The sequence below is a fragment of the Protopterus annectens genome, chromosome 4.part1 (assembly GCF_019279795.1).
Source record: "Protopterus annectens isolate FY-2018-M chromosome 4.part1, PAN1.0, whole genome shotgun sequence".
NCBI lineage: Eukaryota > Metazoa > Chordata > Ceratodontiformes > Protopteridae > Protopterus > Protopterus annectens.
In genome coordinates, this window is record NC_056734.1 from 817,701,043 (window position 1) to 817,718,591 (window position 17,549).

At 44.9% G+C, this 17,549-nt stretch overlaps 1 protein-coding gene across 2 annotated transcripts in view; it reads right to left on the minus strand.

The window, feature by feature from the left end:
- ATG16L1 (autophagy related 16 like 1) overlaps window positions 1-17,549 on the minus strand; it is a 1,009,779-nt gene that overhangs the window by 460,017 nt on the left and 532,213 nt on the right. For both annotated transcript variants that reach the window (XM_044070583.1, XM_044070584.1), the window contains one exon: window positions 5,200-5,305. In XM_044070583.1, coding sequence (XP_043926518.1) covers window positions 5,200-5,305 — 106 coding nt within the window. The remainder of the gene's footprint in view (window positions 1-5,199; window positions 5,306-17,549) is intronic.

Below are 17,549 nucleotides of genomic sequence, written 5' to 3' on the forward strand. Positions count from 1 at the left end.
TTTGGAATATCCAGGAAAGTGTTCAGAATAGATAGGTCCAGTATCGGCCTCCAGGCCTTTTCCTTTCTGGGTACCAAGAACAGTCTCTAGTACAACCCTTGTCCCTGCTCTTGCTCTGGTACTTGTTGAATGGCCCCCATGTCCATGAGGGATGAGACTTGTTTTTGTGCCTCTGCCCAATGATTTTTTGGCAGATCTGGTCAGCCGTTTGCCTTTGGCAGAGTATGGAAATGGAACTTGTAGCCTTGTGACACTGTTTAGAACCCACGTGTCCTGGGTTATAATGTGCAATTTTGAGCAAAAAGTGCTAATATTCCCCCTAAGGGTGCTGCCAGAAGATACGTGCTTGGTGCAGGCAAGGGGAAGTCATTGGGACTGTTTTCGGTATGTTTGTGATCTATTTTCTCCAGCTTTGGAGGTAGAAGTGCCCCATTGCTTGGGCCTATAAGAACCTTGTGCCTGGGATCTGCCCTAGGGCTTCTGGATCTGCCCCTTTGAGGTCTGACACAGGAAAGGACCAATTTTTTGTAGGCCAGTGTCTACTAAACCTAGGTGGCTGTACTTGTAAGAATTCTTTGACAGTTTGCATAGATTTAGCTTTGTCCTCCATTTTCTTTAACACCTCTTCTGCCTTAACACCAAACAAAGTATCATGCTGTAAAGGTGCATCTAGTAATGTAACTAACATGATCAGGCAGATTTTGTTCATTTAACCAAGCATGCCTCCTAATTACAGAACCCATAACTGCGGCCCTGCAGGAGGCCTCCAAAGAATCAAAACCACATTGCAAAGTATGTTTTCCAACTTGTTCTGCTGCATACAATAAATCCTGCATTTCCTTGTTTTCTGCACATTGAGAATTTAACATTTTCTGTTTAAGCAATCCCATGACATGTTGCTGATACTTAAGCATATAAAATTGACAGTTTAAGGCCCTTATAGCCAAAGTTGCAGATGTGTAAACCTTTTTTCCCCAGCTATCCAGTGCCCTTGAATCATTGTCAGAGGGGGTTGGGTTTTTTGCAGTGGAAGCCTCAACTCCCCTTTGGACCCTGTGAAATATTTTCTGGGTCAGCAGCAGGGTTTTTAAAAAGAAATTTGTGAGTCAGGAACCCTGTAATATCGGTCAGGCTTAACAGGAACTGGGGGGTAAGGAGTCAGGGGTCAGACTAGACTCCGAAAACACATCTACAATGTCTAACACAGGTGGAATGGCTTGAGGCCTGTGCTGAGGTAGTAAAAGAAAATCCCTGAAACTCGTTTTAGATTCTGAAAAATCTTGGCTCTCCCAGTGGAAATGCTCCCTCATGGTATGCAAGGTTTCCCCAAAGGAATAGTCCTCAGGAGGAGATGCTGAAGGTATAGATTCTTCAGCATCAGAATCCTTATGGGGGAAGAGAATATTCCTGATCAGAAGAGGAATCCGAAGAAATAAAAACCCGATCTGAAGATTCATAATCAGGGTCTTGCCTAGGTCTCTTATCAGGAGGGGGATGGGAACCTCTGATCAAGGTAATAAAGTCTTTGTACATTTTGAGCATCTATTTTTGGGCATAGAGGCCTGTCCATGTGGCTCTCGAGTTTGTTTCCTCGCTTTAGAAGGTGCTTTAGTCTTTGCCTTTGAAGCTGAAGTCGTTTTAACGTAAAGATGTTTAGGTCTTAATACACCCTCAGAAGCCGGTACCTGCTCAGCGGCTCTGGACCCATCTGATTAGCGTCCGAAGCTCCAATACCTTGAGTATCCAGCAGCATGGCCGACTCCACGTGGGAGGTGGTAGCGGCCTGCGACTAGTAGCAGGCATCAGGGGCTGCGAAAGCACCTCACAGAGAACCGGCGACTGGCTTAGGAGAAGCTTAGTCAACGGTTTTGGGCTTCGGTTGTTTTTCTCTATCCTTTTCTTTGTGTTTTTTGTAAACTCTGGTAGTCGGATGGCTATCCGATGACATTTCAGGATAATTAAACCGGCGTCCAAAAAGGTTTAAAGCAAAATCATACCGACGCTTAATAGTGCGTTGGTTAAATCTAGAGCAAAACCGACAACCAGCAACGTTGTGATCAGGGCCTAGGCAAGGAATACTGCAAGAATGAAAATCCTTATGCGGTATTTGCTTTCCACAAGAAATACAATTAACTTTTTCTGACATCAGTCTGGAGCAAGAAAAAAGTTTCCCCAACGGGGTACTTAGCTTTATTGAAGACTTTGGATCTGAAACTCTATTATGAAAATCTCAGAAGTCGGCCGACCGGCACTTGCCAACTGCGTCTGCTTCGGGCATCATGTGGCAAGAAATACTGAAGAAAATGGCGTCGGCTGCTTCTTTTATACCCCTGATGACCTGACGTCAGGGAAGGGGAGACAGCAGCCAATGCAGGACCCAAGACTTTGGCATTCAGGCCGACTGAGGGCAAACTGCCAGCAGGATTACCCAAATGTAATGGCTGCAACAGTGAAACACGAAGAACATCTGATAATGCATAGATCCTGCCTTGAAATGTAGATACTTCCTGCATGACTCCCTTATACGGATGTGCAGACAGGCTTCTTTTAAGTCTAGGGTGACTAACCAGGCATCCTTGGCTAACACAGGAAGAAGCTGTTGCAGGGTAAGCATTCTGAACAGGCGCCAAGAGCCCTCATTCCTGGGTGCCAGGAAGAGTCTTGAGTAGAATCCTTGATCCCTCTGTTCTAGTGGAACAGGCTGAATAGCTCTAATATTGAGCAGGGAAAGTACTTGGTTTTGAGCCTCTGCCCACTGGTTTGGAGCAAGGTCTGGAAACCCGCTTGGGGTTGGCAGAGAATGGAAATAAAATTTGTACCCCTGGGATACAATGTTGAAGGCCCATCGGTCCTGGGTGATGGACATCCAGTTTTTTGCATGAAGGGCAGGTTTTCCTCCTAGGGGCACAAGCAGTTGGACAGGGCTGGGAAGCGGACTGAAGAAGCCATTGTGAGCTTTTTTCCGTAAGGAGGTGGCTTACCACTCCCTGCTTTAGGGATGGAGGCACTCCATTGCTTAGATCTCTGCATACCCTGAGACTGTAGTCTGGGTAGTCTGTTTCCCCTGGGTCTCGTTTGAGAAGGTCTGGAGGGGGCTGGAAAGGACCAGTGTTTTGAAGGGCAATGCCTACTGAATCTAGGGGTTTGCACTTGGAATTCTTTAACAGTCTGCATATATTTAACTTTTTATTCCATCTTTTTAAGAACTTCTGCTTTGGTGCCAAGCAAAGAGAGTCCTTATTCAAAGAAGCATCTAGTAATTTAGATTTGACATGATCTGGCAAGCTCTGCTCCTTCAGCCAAGCATGTCTTCTCTTAGTACAGAGCCAGTCACAGCTGGAGTGCAAGATGCTTCTAGGGCATCAAAGCCACACTGCAAAGTATGCTTACTGACTTAGTCTGCAGAGTGCATAAGCTCCTGCAATTCTTTATTTTCTGCACAGTCTGGAAAAGTTACCACTTTTTGTTTAATAAGTTCCATAACATGTTGCTGGTACTTCAGCATGTGAAATTGGCAATTCAAAGCCCTGATAGCAAGAGTTGCAGAGGTATATACTTTCTTACCCCATCTGTCCAAAGCTCTCGAATCTCTGTCCAAAGGGGTGGGATTCTTGGCTGTAGTAGCCTTGATACCTCAAGGCCCCTAGGAAATTATCTCTGGGTCAGCAGTAGGTTCTTGAACAGAAACTTGTGAGCATCAGGTAACTCTGTAGGACCTGTCAGGTTTCCTAGGGGCAGGAGATAAAGTGCCAGTAGTAAGACTGGATTCCATGAAAACATCCACAATATCCAGGAGAGGGGGGGTATAGCTTAAGGTCTGTGCTGAAGCAACTCTAAAAATTATTTGTCTTTTTTTTGGACTGAGGATAGTCTTGGCATTCCCAATGAAAATGCTTTCTTAAAGTATGCAAGGTTTCACCAAAAGAAAAATCCTCTGGAGGGGAGGCCGAGGGAATGGATTCCTCTGCATCTGAATCCTCAGACGGACAAGGGCATGTCTTCATAATCAGAAATGTCAGTCATCAGACTCCTGGTCTGTAGAACCTGAAGGGGACTGGGTTCTTGTCTCTCTGCAGGGGAAGGCAGACTCCCCCTAATCAGTGTAATAAAGTCTTCAGCTATTCCAAGCATTTGTTTTTGTGGCATCAGGGCCGGAGGATGCGCTTTGGTCGTCTGTTTTCTAGGCATAGTGCATACTCTGGGCCTAAGAAACTTGGTAGTTTTGGTTAAAAAATAAGTCTGTTTAATTCGAACATCAGTACAGCGAAGAACTGCCTCAGAAGCTGGTGCCTGCACAGTGGCTCCAGACCCATCCAAGGTAGAGACATCTGCAAGTTCCATAGTTGAAGCATCTCGCAGCATACCAGACTCCGAATGGGTCTCAGCAGGCATCAGGGGCTGCAAAGGACCTCACTGTGTACCGGCAAGACTGGTGACTAGCTTAACGAAGTGTCGGCGGCAGTTTTTGACCTATGCGGTCTGTCTTCATCCTTACGTTTTTTCAGAAAAATCGGTAGTTGGATGGCTTACCAAAGCCATTTCAGAATACAGAGATAGAGAGCGAAAGAATTCAGCGACAAAGAGCCTGACTACGAATGATTCGGGCGTTACGGCACAAAACAGACAGCGAGGGACGTAGTGGTCTGGGCCTAAACAGGTGATGCAGTAAGAGTGAAAATCTCTGAGGTATTTGCTTTCCACAGGCAAGACAATTGTAAACTTTTTCTGACATCGGTTAGAGCAAGAAAAAAGGATCCCAACGGGTACTTAGCTGTATTAGACTTCAGGATTATTCAATGAAAACGAAAAACTTCAGGTGGCAGCCGAATGGCACTTGCGAACTGCTTCGGGCTTCTCCTCGGCAAGAAAGACTGATGTAATGGTGTCGGCTGCCTGTTTTTATACCCCTGATGACCTAATGTCAGTCCAGGAGTGACAGCATCCGCAGAAATACTAAGTCTCTGCTATTCTGGCCGATTGGGGCTACCTGCAAGGCAGATAACCCAAGTGTGATGACTGCAACAGTGAAACACGAAGAACATCTAAAGGTACTGTCACTAGATGTGAAAACAGACTTGATACTAGGAATAAATCACTTCAGTTTCTTTGAGGAAACGGAATTTATAAAAAGTATGACAGTGCCACACAATGTCTTAAGATTTGCTTTTAGCTAATGCAGAGAAAAACAAAAAATCTTACCTGATATCCCAGAGTCGGACTTTCTTGTCATAGTGGCCACTCATCACACACTGCTCTGTGCACACTATGTCATTGCAGCTGGAGCCAGCAAACACTGTTTTTACACCTAAAGATAAAAACTTTCATTAGGTTTCAGTAAGAAAAGTCCTCCAATACATCTAAGAGACAGGCATATGATGCCCTTTAATGGCTACAGGTCTACCTACAGCATTTAAGGTGTGTGCATTTGTGTTTGGGGGCACCACAAAACTAAAAAGCTTTCCGTGCACCACACCTTAAAGATCTTCACAGTTTAGGCTATGTACAGTGATAAAGCTAGTCGCAATCTGACAGGAATCCCCTCTGAAGACCCTATCAAAATCAAGGTTGCACGCACCTCACTTCTTACTTGTTCTACGCCCAGCAAGCCTTTCACAAATGCACACTTTTTCAGAATTAATTCCAGTGAACTTGAATTCCTTCCACTATACACTACTGCACTGTTTACAACCTATTTAGTCACCATGTATTAGGTACTTCAAGTAGAGAAGATCACTAATTTCCAAGAAATATCAGGTCCTTTTTTTTTTTTTTGATAAACAGGAGAACCTCTGCCTGAGTGCCTGATGAATTTTTATAAATTTCCAACTACCCCCTAAAACTGTTTCATAGTATATTTACAGAAAAGACTAACAAAACTGATACCCCTCCCCTTCCAAAATGTAAAACAGGGGGTCCTGCAAACCAGGGTACTGTGACAAAGCACAAAAGGAACAGCAGAAGGGTTCTTACAGCCCCGTCAGCCAGCCAGAACAGAGACATTCAAACAAATTTGCTACAGTTAGATAACACTAACCTAGAAAACCAGTGAGAGGCAGCAGAATGGGGAAATTCCAGGGATGGAGGGCCAGTCTTCCTCAGTCAGGGCTCTATACAGGCAGGTAAATAAAAATGAGAGAAAATTTGAGATAAGGGGATGCTACCAGTATACAAGTCACCAATCTACAAAAAGACTAGTGAACTTTCTAGAAAACAAGTGTTACACAGGCACCTATGGTAAGTACAGACGTTCTAAAATGTTCCACCTAGCTTAAATATCAACTCTAAGGGTACAGCAGGACTTGGCAAGACTATGCAAGTCCAGCCCAGTTTAAGTACCACTATCCTTCAAATTCTGCTTAAGATTCATTCAAAAAAGTAATGAACTACTTGCCGATAAGGGTCTGTAGACAACAGTTAGTCAGACAGGTATAGTGCAGCTGTGCAATAACTCACCCTAACAGCACATGCTGGTGTACATTGATCTCTTCTGCAGTACTACTACTTACTCAGAGGACATGGCTAAAGGCAGACATCTGCCCTTTTGAGATACCTGCTTTTACAGCTCCAGCAGACATTCCCAGTAAGCTAAAACTCTTCTGCCACAAAGTATTGGCTCACTCACTGTACGGCTTAACAAGGATAAGCAGCTTATACTATTTTTCATTTTTTTTACCCCAAACAATCAAGTGTGTCTTGGCTAAGAGGCATCTCCTGCTCTGGTCTTCAGTCCATAATTACCACAAGGACCTACACCTACCTTTATGAACTAGACAGTTGCCCAGCATCTACCAAGTACATAATGCAGTTTTAAATGCGGTTTCCTACTCTAGGCATAGCTGGTTACACATTTCTTCATCAGACTATTGGGAATGGCTAAAATATCTGCGCTCCCTGTACTCACTCATGTCTAAAGGGCACTGGTAGAATTAAAAGGTGCTGGAGGGAGGAAGCCTATACTACATCAGTTATCCCCCTACTTTAACATGTACTTTTTATGGTGACTTACACAACTACACTACATTGCATCTGCTGTAGCGTTACAGAAGTACATGTGGCTGCCTCACAAACACCATGTGCAGATATACGTTTTGAAAACTGCTGCTGTGGTGGTCACTGCCCTACTGTAGTGTACTGACTGGAGCCTCAAAATGTACTTTGATACCCACCTACACAGGGCTTATCCGGAGACCAGTTTGTCTGTTTCCAGGCATAAAGAGCAACAACTGATTTTTGCCTGATCTGTTTTGCCCAAGCTACAGAACATCCGAGTTGTCTAGGAATACCTCCCAAAAAAAAAAAAAAAAAGTAAAATCCTTTACTCTTTATTCTGGTAATTTGGAAAGAATATGAAGGACCAGCTCAAAAACCTAAAATTCACTCGAATTTGTTTAACCTGTCATTTCGATCTATTGTACCTACCAGTGGTTCGATTACAAAGCCTTTTGCGAAATTTATCGAATGTAAACTTAAACATCTGTTTAAAGACACTGCACGTCCTTAGAGATACTTGGAACTTTGTTGACAAGCTTAGAAATGTCACAGCCAGAGAACAGTCTCTTGGCAATACTTCACATCACAAATTTGTTTAGTAATTCTGCATGAGCAAGGACTGTGAGTTTGACATGTTGACAAAATTCAAGTCATTGTCAAATAATGATGTTACATTTCTGACTATGGAAATGATACTGAAAATGGTGGTTTTTTTTTTTAAGACATTAATTCAACGCTGTGCTTGTGCAACTTGGGTAGTTTTTAGTCTAGATCTTTTTGAAAGATGCAAATGCATCCTGTTACTTGGATGATACTTTTGTGATTTGGTCTGCGAATACGGACCAGCTTCACAATTGAGGCACTGGAATAATCTACTTTTTAAATTTACTTATGTTAACTGTCATAAGATTCATTTTTGAATGTATAAGTCAGAAAGGGTGCTGATGGCGAGTTTGGAACTTATTTAAAGAACACACTTTTTGTAATGCATTTTTTTTTTTTTTTTTTTGTATTTTAAAAGTAACCATCCTTTGCACCAAAAGAAGGGTGCTAAAGTGTTAGTTTCAGGGTTTCTAGATTGACATCAAATAATGAAGAATGTAGGGATGAGTTTAATAAGATGAAATTTATGTTTTTGAAACATGGATATCCGGGAACAGACGGCTGACAATTTTTATTTATGAGTTCTTCAGGAAAGAAAGAAAAAATATACCCAGAATTTAAAGGAAAGTTGTGTAAAATCTTACCATACCCATATAAAAGTCCTCCTTTTCCATGTGAAGTACTCTACTTGTGGGTTTACCCTTCTTCCTCTCCAGTTTGTCCAGCCAGGTTTCCAAAGATTTTCAGTCCCTCGGACGTCTGACATGGCTGCTGGAACATTGGCTTTAAGAGTGACATCTGCACGCACCAGCCCTCAGAACCTAGTAAAAAGCCCCAGTCGGGTGCCAGTCCTGTAATGGCATAGCCTGTCCAGTATGGTCCAGGAGAGCACGTGCAGTCATACAAGTGAGGAAGGTGGGAGGGAAGGAATACTGCAACATGGAAGAGAAGGACATAGTACAGTTGTGTACACTTACCATAAATGTAGATGTTAGAGTATATTCACTGTTGCAGTCATTACAATTGGATTATCCTGCTGGCAGGCTACCCTCAGTCGGCCTGAATTCCAAAGTCTAAGCCTGGCATCAGTTGCTGTCACCTCTTCCCTGACGTCAGTGCGCCAGGGATATAAAAGATGCAGCAGACACCATTTTCTTCAGTTTTTCTTGCCCCAGATGTCAGGTGCCCCCAAAAGGGTAGGCTAAAAATATGTCAATAAAACATGCATGCACCAAAATATATATTTTGCCTTCATCTACAAGCAAATACACCACATAGGTTGTATAGAATAGAGAAGTACAGATAAGTTCCAGCAAAGAAAAGGGGGATGGCGGGTGGGTAACCTGGACTGCAACAGCGAATACACTCGAACATCTACATTTATGGTAAGTGTACACAACTGTAATATGTTCTGTGTGTTTCTCTGCTGCAGTCATTACAATTGGGTTGAATCCCAAAGCCAAGGTCGGGAGGCTGGAGCTAAACAGCGTTAGGAGCGGCTAGGAGGCCCTGCAGAACTGCAGTGGTAAAGCCTGCCTTGGATTTAGAGTAGAGTGGCAAGTGATAGTGCTTTGTGAAGGTGTGCACTGAACTCCAAGTGGCAGCCTCTAAAATGTCTTTGGTTGGTGCTCCCCTGAGGAAGGCTGCTGAAGTGGCTGCTGCTCTGGTTGAATGTGGCCTACTGCCTTTAGGTACTGGCTTGCCATGTTGTGAAGAGCAGAAACGAATGCAGTGGCCTATCCACTTTGAAATAGTCTGCTTTGAGATAGCTTTTCCTTGTGGTCCTGCAGCATATGTAACTAGTAATTGCTGTCTTTCTGAAAGCTTTGGTTCTGTTCAAACAGAAGCGTAGCTGTCTGTGTATATCCAAAGTATGCATCATTCTCTCCCTTATTCTGTGGGTTTGGATAAAAGGTAGGTAGATGAATAGTTTGGTTAAGGGCCACACTGGACACTACCTTAGGCATAAATGTCGGGTTTGTCCTCAGAGAAACCCTGTCTGGATGAAAAATGATAAAAGGTTCCACAGTCATGAGTGCCTGTAGCTCTGAGACTCGTCTTGCAGAAGTTATTGCTAGGAGCAGAGCTGTTTTCCAAGATAAAAACTTTACATCAGCTGTAGCAGCTGGCTCGAAAGGAGGCAGGGTGAGTTTTTCCAAGACATAACTGAGGTCCCATGCAGGTATTGGTGATCTCCTTGGAGGCCTTAAATTTTTGGCCCCGAGGTGCAGCCTTAATAAAGGATGAGAAAAGATTGGCGTCTCTGTATTGTAATGAGCCGAAATGGCAGAGGTGTGTATTTTTACAGATGAAAAAGATAGGCCTTTGTCCTGCATCTCAGTCAAGTATTGCAAAATTGAGAAATGTTTGGAACAGCTGTGTCAATTCCAAGTGCCTGGTTCCAAGCACAGAATCTCTTCCATTTTCCAGCATAGGATTTTCTAGTACTAGGCCTTCCTGGCCTCCAAAATGACATCCATCACCGCTTTAGTGGGAGGTGTGTTTTGTATGACTACATTATCCGCCATGCTGTCAGATTTAAGGTTTTAAGTTGACTGTGCAGGATCTGATTGTTCTGCTGGGACAGGCACTCGAGGTAAGGTCCAGGCTGGGTGTTGAGACAAGTTCCTTAGGATTGGATACCAGTACTGGCATGGCCAGTTTGGGGCAATCAGAATCATTTTTGGCTTCTCCTGTCTGACCTTTAGGAGTACCTTGGGAAGGAGAGGCAGAGGAGGAAAGGCATATACTGTTTTTCCAGCTGAAAGATAGAGCATCCACTTTCCATGCTTGTCTGTGATAAGTCCTTGTGCAAAATCTCTTTATTTGGCAGTTGTGAGGTGAGGCAAATAGATCTATGTCCAGGCATCCCCATTTTCTTGTTACCATGCTGAAGACTCGTGGGGATCCATGAGGTTTCTGCTTAGTTCGTCTGACAGAATATTTTTCCTGGCAGGAATTGTGCCTGCAGATGTACGTGGTAAGTCAATGCTGTGTCCCACAAAGTCATGGCTAGTCTGCAAAGGGGGTAAGAATGAGTGCCTCCCTGCTTGTTTATGTACCACATGACCATGATACTGTCCGTCTTTATCAGTAGTTGTCCGGGATGAAACAGGTCCTTGAAGGCTGTCAGGGCATTCTGAACAGCTAGCATCTCTTTTTGACTGATATGTAGATGCATTTGGTTTGCAAACCATGTGACTTGAATACATCCTCCTGCCATGTGGGCTCCCCAGGCATAATCCGATGCATCCGTTGTTAATGTCTGTGTGGCTGGGGGTAGAGTGAATGGCTGTCCCTTGTTCTGGTGACAGGCCTTCGCCCATCATCGAAACATCTGTTGCAGGCAGGGAATGAGAGTAACTATTATTTCCAGGCTGTGGCAATGTAGAGTCCTAACACTTTTTAGGTACCACTGAAGTTTCCTCATATGCAGTCTTGTATATGGAATTAGTAGAATGCAGGATGCCATGAAACCCAAAGCCTGCAGAATTTTTCTTGCAGATAACTGGGCCTTTGTTGCAAACAGTTTGAAATAGGTAGTCAGTTGTCTGTCTGGCGTGAGATAAGCCATCTGGGCAGTTGTATTTAAGCTTGCACCCAGGAATATCATCGAGAGGGTACTAGTTTTGATTTTTGTTCGTTGACTGTGTACCCTAGGCATGGTAATCTCTTTACACACGCCAGATGCTGTAGTAGAATGTCCTTGTTCTCTGCTTGAATGAGGCAGTTGTCCAAGTAAGGATATATTTGTATTCCTCTTTGTCTGCAGTATGCAATTACTGGTGCCAGGCACTTTGTGAAGACCCAGGGCGCAGTAGATAAGCCAAAGGGCAGTGCAGAGAATTGGTAGTGCATTGAGCCAGCTTTGAATCTGAGGTATCTTCTGCATGTTTGTCTGACTGGAACATGCAGGTATGCCTCTTTTAGATCTAAAGTCACAAGCAAAGCCTTCTTGCTCAACATGGGCAGAAGCTGCTGTAGAGTCAACATTTTGAATTTTGGAATATCCAGATGTGTGTTTAGAATAGACAGGTCCAGTATTGGTCTCCAGGCTTTGTCCTTTCTGGGTACCAAGAACAGCCTTGAATAGAATTCTTGTCCCTGCTCTTGCCCTGGTACTTGTTGAATGGCCCTCATGTCCATGAGGGATGAAACTTGTTTTTGTGCCTCTGCCCATTGATTGCGTGGCAGGTCTGGCATACCGTTTGGCCTTGGCAGGGTGTGGAAGTGGAACCTGTAGCCTTGGGATACTATATTTAGGACCCATTTGTCCTGGGTGATGATGTGCCAATTTTGTGAAAAAAGTGCTAGTTTTCCCCCCAGAGGAGCTGCCAAAAGAGAAGTGCTTGGTGCTGGAAGGGGGAAGTCATTGAGACTGTTTCCTGTATGGCTGTGATTTTTCCTCTCCGCTCTTGGAGCTAGAAGCACCCCATTGTTTGGGCCTGTATGAGCCTTGGGGCTGTGATCTGCCTCTGTGGCCTGACACTGGAAAGGACCAATTCTTGGTAGGCCAGTTCCTACTAAATCTGGGAGGCTGTACCTGCAAGAAATCCTTGACTGTTTGCATAGATTTAGCTTTGTCCTCCATTTTCTTCAACACCTCTTCTGCTTTAACACCAAACAAAGTATCGTGCTGTAATGGAGCATCTAATAGTTTTGCTTTAACATGATCAGGAAGATTCTGTTTTTAACCAAGCATGCCTAGTAATGACAGAACCTGTAACAGCGGCCCTGCAGGAGGCATCTAGAGAATCAAAACCACATTGCAAAGTATGGTTTCCAACTTGTTCAGTTACATGCAATAAATCCTACATTTCTTTGTTGTCTGCACATTCTGAATTTAACATTTTCTGTTTAAGCAATGACATAAGATATTGCTGATATTTAAGCATATGAAATTGGCAATTTATGGCTCTTGCAGCCAAGGTAGCAGAAGTATAAATCTTTTTACCCCATCTGTCCAGGGCCCTAGAATCCTTATCAGAGGGGATAGGGTTTTTTGCAGTAGAAGCCTTGACCCCTTTTGGGACCCTGAGAGATAGTTTCTGGGTCAGCAGCAGGGTTTTTATAAAGAAATTTATGTGAATCAGGAACCCTATAGTATCTGTCTGGCTTAACAGGAGCTGGTGGTAAAGACTCTGGAGATAGACTGGAAAATACATCATCTACAATGTCTAAAACAGGTGGGATAGCCAGGGGCCTGTGCTGAAGCAATAAAAGGACATCTCTGAGCCTTTTCTTGGATTCTGAGTAATCTTGGCTCTCCCAGTGGAAATGTTCCCCCATAGTATGCAGTGTCTCCCCAAAATTAATCAAGAGAAGAGGCTGAAGGGATAGATTCTTCAGCATCAGAATCCTCATAGGGAGGAATGGAATATTCCTGTTCAGAGGAGGAATCAGAGGAAATAGAAACCTGGTCTGAAGATTCATAATCCAACTCTTGCCTAGGCCTCTTATCAGAAGGGGGATGGGAACCCCTGATCAAAGTAATTAGGTCTTCGGCCATTTTAAGCATCTGTTTTTTAGGCATGGAGGCCTGTCCAGGAGAATGCTGTACTTGTTTCTTTGTCTTTATAGCTGCTTTAGTCTTTGCCTTTGAAGCTGAAGTAGGTTTCACATATAACTGTGTAGGCCTGAAAACACCCTCAGAAGCCGATGCCTGCTCAGCGGCTCCGGACCCATCTGAGGGAATAGTTTCCGAGTGTCCAATACCTTGAGTTTCCAGCGGCCTAGTCTGCTTCACGTGGGAGTCGGAAGTGGCCTGTGGCTCTGATGTAGCAGGCGTCAGGGGCTGCGAAAGTGCCTCACTGAGAACCGGCGAACCGGCGACAGGCCTAGCAGAAGCCTCGTCGGTTTTGGATCTTGGATGCCTGTCCTTTTCTTTGTCTTTGTGCTTTTTATAAACTCCGGTAGTTGGCTGTTCCGATGGCATTATATAATTAAATCTTCTGCCAAAGTAATGGAATGCAAAAACGTACTTAATAGTGCGTCGGTTAAATCTTGCACAAAACCGACAACTTGCAACGTTACGGTCAGGGCCTAGGCAAGGAATACAATAAGAATGAAAATCCTTATGAGGTATTTGCTTCCCCCAAGAAATACAATTAACTTTTTCTGACATAAGTCTGGAGCAAGAAAAAAGTTTCACCAACGAGGTACTTAGCTTTAATGAAGACTTTGGATCTGAAATTCGAATTTGAAAAACTCAGGAGTCGGCCGACCGGCACTTGCGAACTGCTTTAGCTTCACGGCAAGAAAGACTGAAGAAAATGTCGTCGGCTGCATCTTTTATACCCCTGGCGCACTGACGTCAGGGAAGAGGCGACCGCAACCGACGCCGGACCTAGACTTTGGAATTCAGGCCGACTGAGGGTAGCCTGCCAGCAGGATAACCCAATTGTAATGACTGCAACAGTGAAACACGAAGAACATCTATGGTTATGGTAAGATTTTACACAACCTTTCTATGTCCTATTCCAATGTTGCAGTATTCTACTTGTGGGTGAGTGCCAAAGCTCACTGACGATTGAGAGGTGGCCTAGATGAAGTTTCCAGGAATCCGTGTAGGATAGCCCTGGCAAACCCCACCCTGGCGTTGGAGATAAGGTCCAGTTTGTAGTGTTTGGCGAAGGTGTGTACCGAGGATCAAGTGGCTGCCTTAAATATGGAGTTGGTGTCTAGCCCTTTAAAGAAGGCTTCAGAAGAGGCCATTGCTCTGGTGGAGTGGGCCTTGACATTGCCCTGCAAGGTCTTACCATGGTGTAGGTAGCAGAGAAATGGCCAGGGAGATCCAGGCCGAGATGATTTGCTTGCTCACAGCTTTCCCCAAGGCCCTTGGGTGAAAGGAGACAAACAGCTGGTCTGATTTCCTAAAGGGTTTGGTTTTATGTAGATAAATCCCAAGTTGTCTGTGGACGTCTACGGAATGCAGCACTCTCTCACTATCCCCCTGTGGGTTAGGGAAGAAGGTAGGCAGGTGGATGGGCTGGTTCAAGGATAGGTCATTCACTACTTTGTGAATGAATGGTTTGTCCTGAGGGTCACCCTGTCCAGGTGGAAGATTAGGAAAGGTGGTGTAAACATAAAAAAGCTTGCAATTCTGAAACCCTTCTGGCGGAAGTCAGAGCTACCAGCCATACAGTTTTCCATGTGCAAAATTTTAAGGTGGCCTTGTCTGCTGGCTCAAAAGGGGCTAGAGTGAGTTTTTCTAGAATATAGTTTAGGTCCCAGGGAGGGAGAGACTGTTTCCTCGTTGGTCTCAAGTGTAATACACCTTTGAGGAAAAGTTTAGAGGGGAGTTTGGATGCAAGGGGTGGATCCAGTGGGAGGCAGGCAGTGACAGCAGGCAAGTGTGCCTTCAGGCAGGAGTAAGACAACCTTGTGTGCATAAGTTCACACAGGTATGACCGGATGAGAGGCATATCACTTTCCAGTGGGTCCAACTGTCTTTTGTGACACCAGATAGAAAACCTTTTCCATTTTGAGAGATGGGATTTCCTTGTGTTGGGTTTCCTGGCCTCATACAGGAAATGGAGTACGTCCTCGTTATATAGGTGTCTGAAGGGGATCAGAATCCTATCAGCCACAGGGTGAGGTCTAGGATTGCCACTGTGGGTGTATCAGAGTCCCCTTGTGCTGTGTGAGCAGGTTCACTGAAGGGGATAACTTGTGGTGATTGCCCTTGGACAGGTGAAGAAGAGGGAGCCAATACTGTCTTGGCCAGCAAGATTTTGGGTGAGTCCTGCTGAATTTTCAGCAGGACCCTTGGTAACAATGGGGGAGATGCATACAGGAATTTCCTCTTCCAGGTTATCGAGAAAGCATCTGTTGCTAATGCCTTGAGGTCTGGTGCCCTGGTGCAGTAGCCAAGAAGTTGCCTGTTTATGGAGAAGGCAAACAGGTCTATTTGTGGAATACCCCACCTGTGGACCATATTCAGGAAAACATCTCTTTGCAGCATCCATTCGTTTGAAATGGTTATGCTTAGGTAATCTGCCTGGGAGTTGTGCAGGGATGGATGTAGGCTGCCTGAAGGGAGATCCCAAGAGGTACAGTTCCCATACTCGCAGAGCTAGTCTGCATAGAAGGTAGGATTTGGGCCCTCCCAGCTTGTTGCGATACCACAGGGACTGTGGCGTTCTCTGTGAATATCTTTAGAGGGCCCTGCTCTAGGTAGGGCTGTAAGGCCTGTAGAGCAAGGAGGATGGCTCATTTCTGACGTTTATGTGATCTCGTTTCTGTCAGTCTGTCCACAAACCTTGTACTTTCCTTTTTCCCCCAGAGTCGCTCTCCAGCTCAGGTCTGAGGCATCTGTGTGCATTGTCTGGGAGGGAGAGGGTTTTTGCAGAGGGAGAACTGGGTTCTGGGCTACCTGAGCCACCCACCATCTCAGTTCCTGATGCAAGCAGGGGGATCCTGAAGTCTAGAGGGTGGGAGTGCTGGGTCCACACCGACAGGAGGTACCACTGACACCCCTAGCAAGGATGCACAAGAGGAAACACGGGAATGGTAGCTGCCATGTAACCTAGAAGTCTCAAACTGCCTTGTAGATGGTTGTTGATTGTAGAGCAGTAAGAAGGTGGTTTTGGAGAGATACCACCTTTTGTGTTGGAAGGAAGGCCTTCATGAGGTCTGCCCCGATCCTGTAACCCAGGAAGACAATATTCTGTGTGGGGTTGAGGTGGGATTTTGGGAAGTTGATCATGAACCCTAGAGACTGTAGGAGCACTTAAGGTCCTAGGAGTGACTGAAGAGTTTCCTCGTCTTTGGCTGAATTAGGTCATCTAGGTAAGGGAATAACTGGATTCCCTTTTCCCTGCAGCAGGCGATGACTGGAGCCAGGTATTTTGTGAATATCCTGGGGGCAGTAAAAAGCGCAAAGGGCAAGGCACAGAACTGAAAGTGAGATGAGCCTGCCAGGAATCATAGTTATTTCCTGAAGGTGGGCTTTACAGGTATGTGAAGGTAGGCATCCTTTCATGTCCAGGGTTGCCATGAAACCCTGAGGAAGGATGAGTGGAAAGAGTAGGCAAGGTGAGCATCCCGAAAGTAGGAACTTTTAGGAAGGGGGTGAGGTGCAAGAGGTCTAGACTCGGCCGCCATGGTCCTTCCTTTTTGGGTACCAAAAGGTTTCTACTCCAGAATTATACCCATTCATTTTGTGGGGGTGATCCATGACATGAAGTAGCCATTTTGCATGATTGACCGAACCCAATTGTCTGTGGTAATGAGTGACCACGCAGGGGAGACAGATGGGCAGATAGGGGTATGGGGGCTGGAATTTTGGCAGGCAGTCAGACACTACCTGCCCTATCAGGGAGAGGAGGCATTTGGCTGGAAGATCGAGAAAGCCTAGCCTGAGAAGGCAGTCTTCTTGGGGGGGGGGGGGTCTTCTAGATTGGGGGAGCTACAGGCTTGGAGGTATTCCTGAAACTCTCTTTGCCATGTAGTTCCTCTGGATCTTAGGAACAGGCGAGACTAAGATGCGTTTCAGATCCTGTAATTCTTTTCCTTTCTGTTGCAAGGATTTAAAACAGGTCAGCCACTTCTGTACCAAAAAGGGATGAATGATCCAAATGTACGTCAAGGAGTTTGCCCCTGAAGAGGCTGAAGTCGTAGCCATGAGTACCTTCTTAGTACTGAAGCTGATGCAGCTGACCTGGCTGAGGCTCCAGCTGCATCATAACTGCATCTTAAGGAATGTCTATTCACTTGAGAGACGAGTTATCAGTGAAGACAAGGAAGCTTTGGCTGCACAATCAGGATTGTCATCTAAATCCTTAGTGGCATTATCCAACAGAGCTAAGAGTATTTGGTCATAGGAGTTTGGTTGGATCTAAATGAGAAGGTAGCAGAGGTGTAGATTTTCTATCCCAACCTCTCCATAGTCTTGCTGTCTATCAGCAGGGAGGATAGTAGTTGTAGGAAGGAGCTTGAGGCTCTATCCGTTGGAT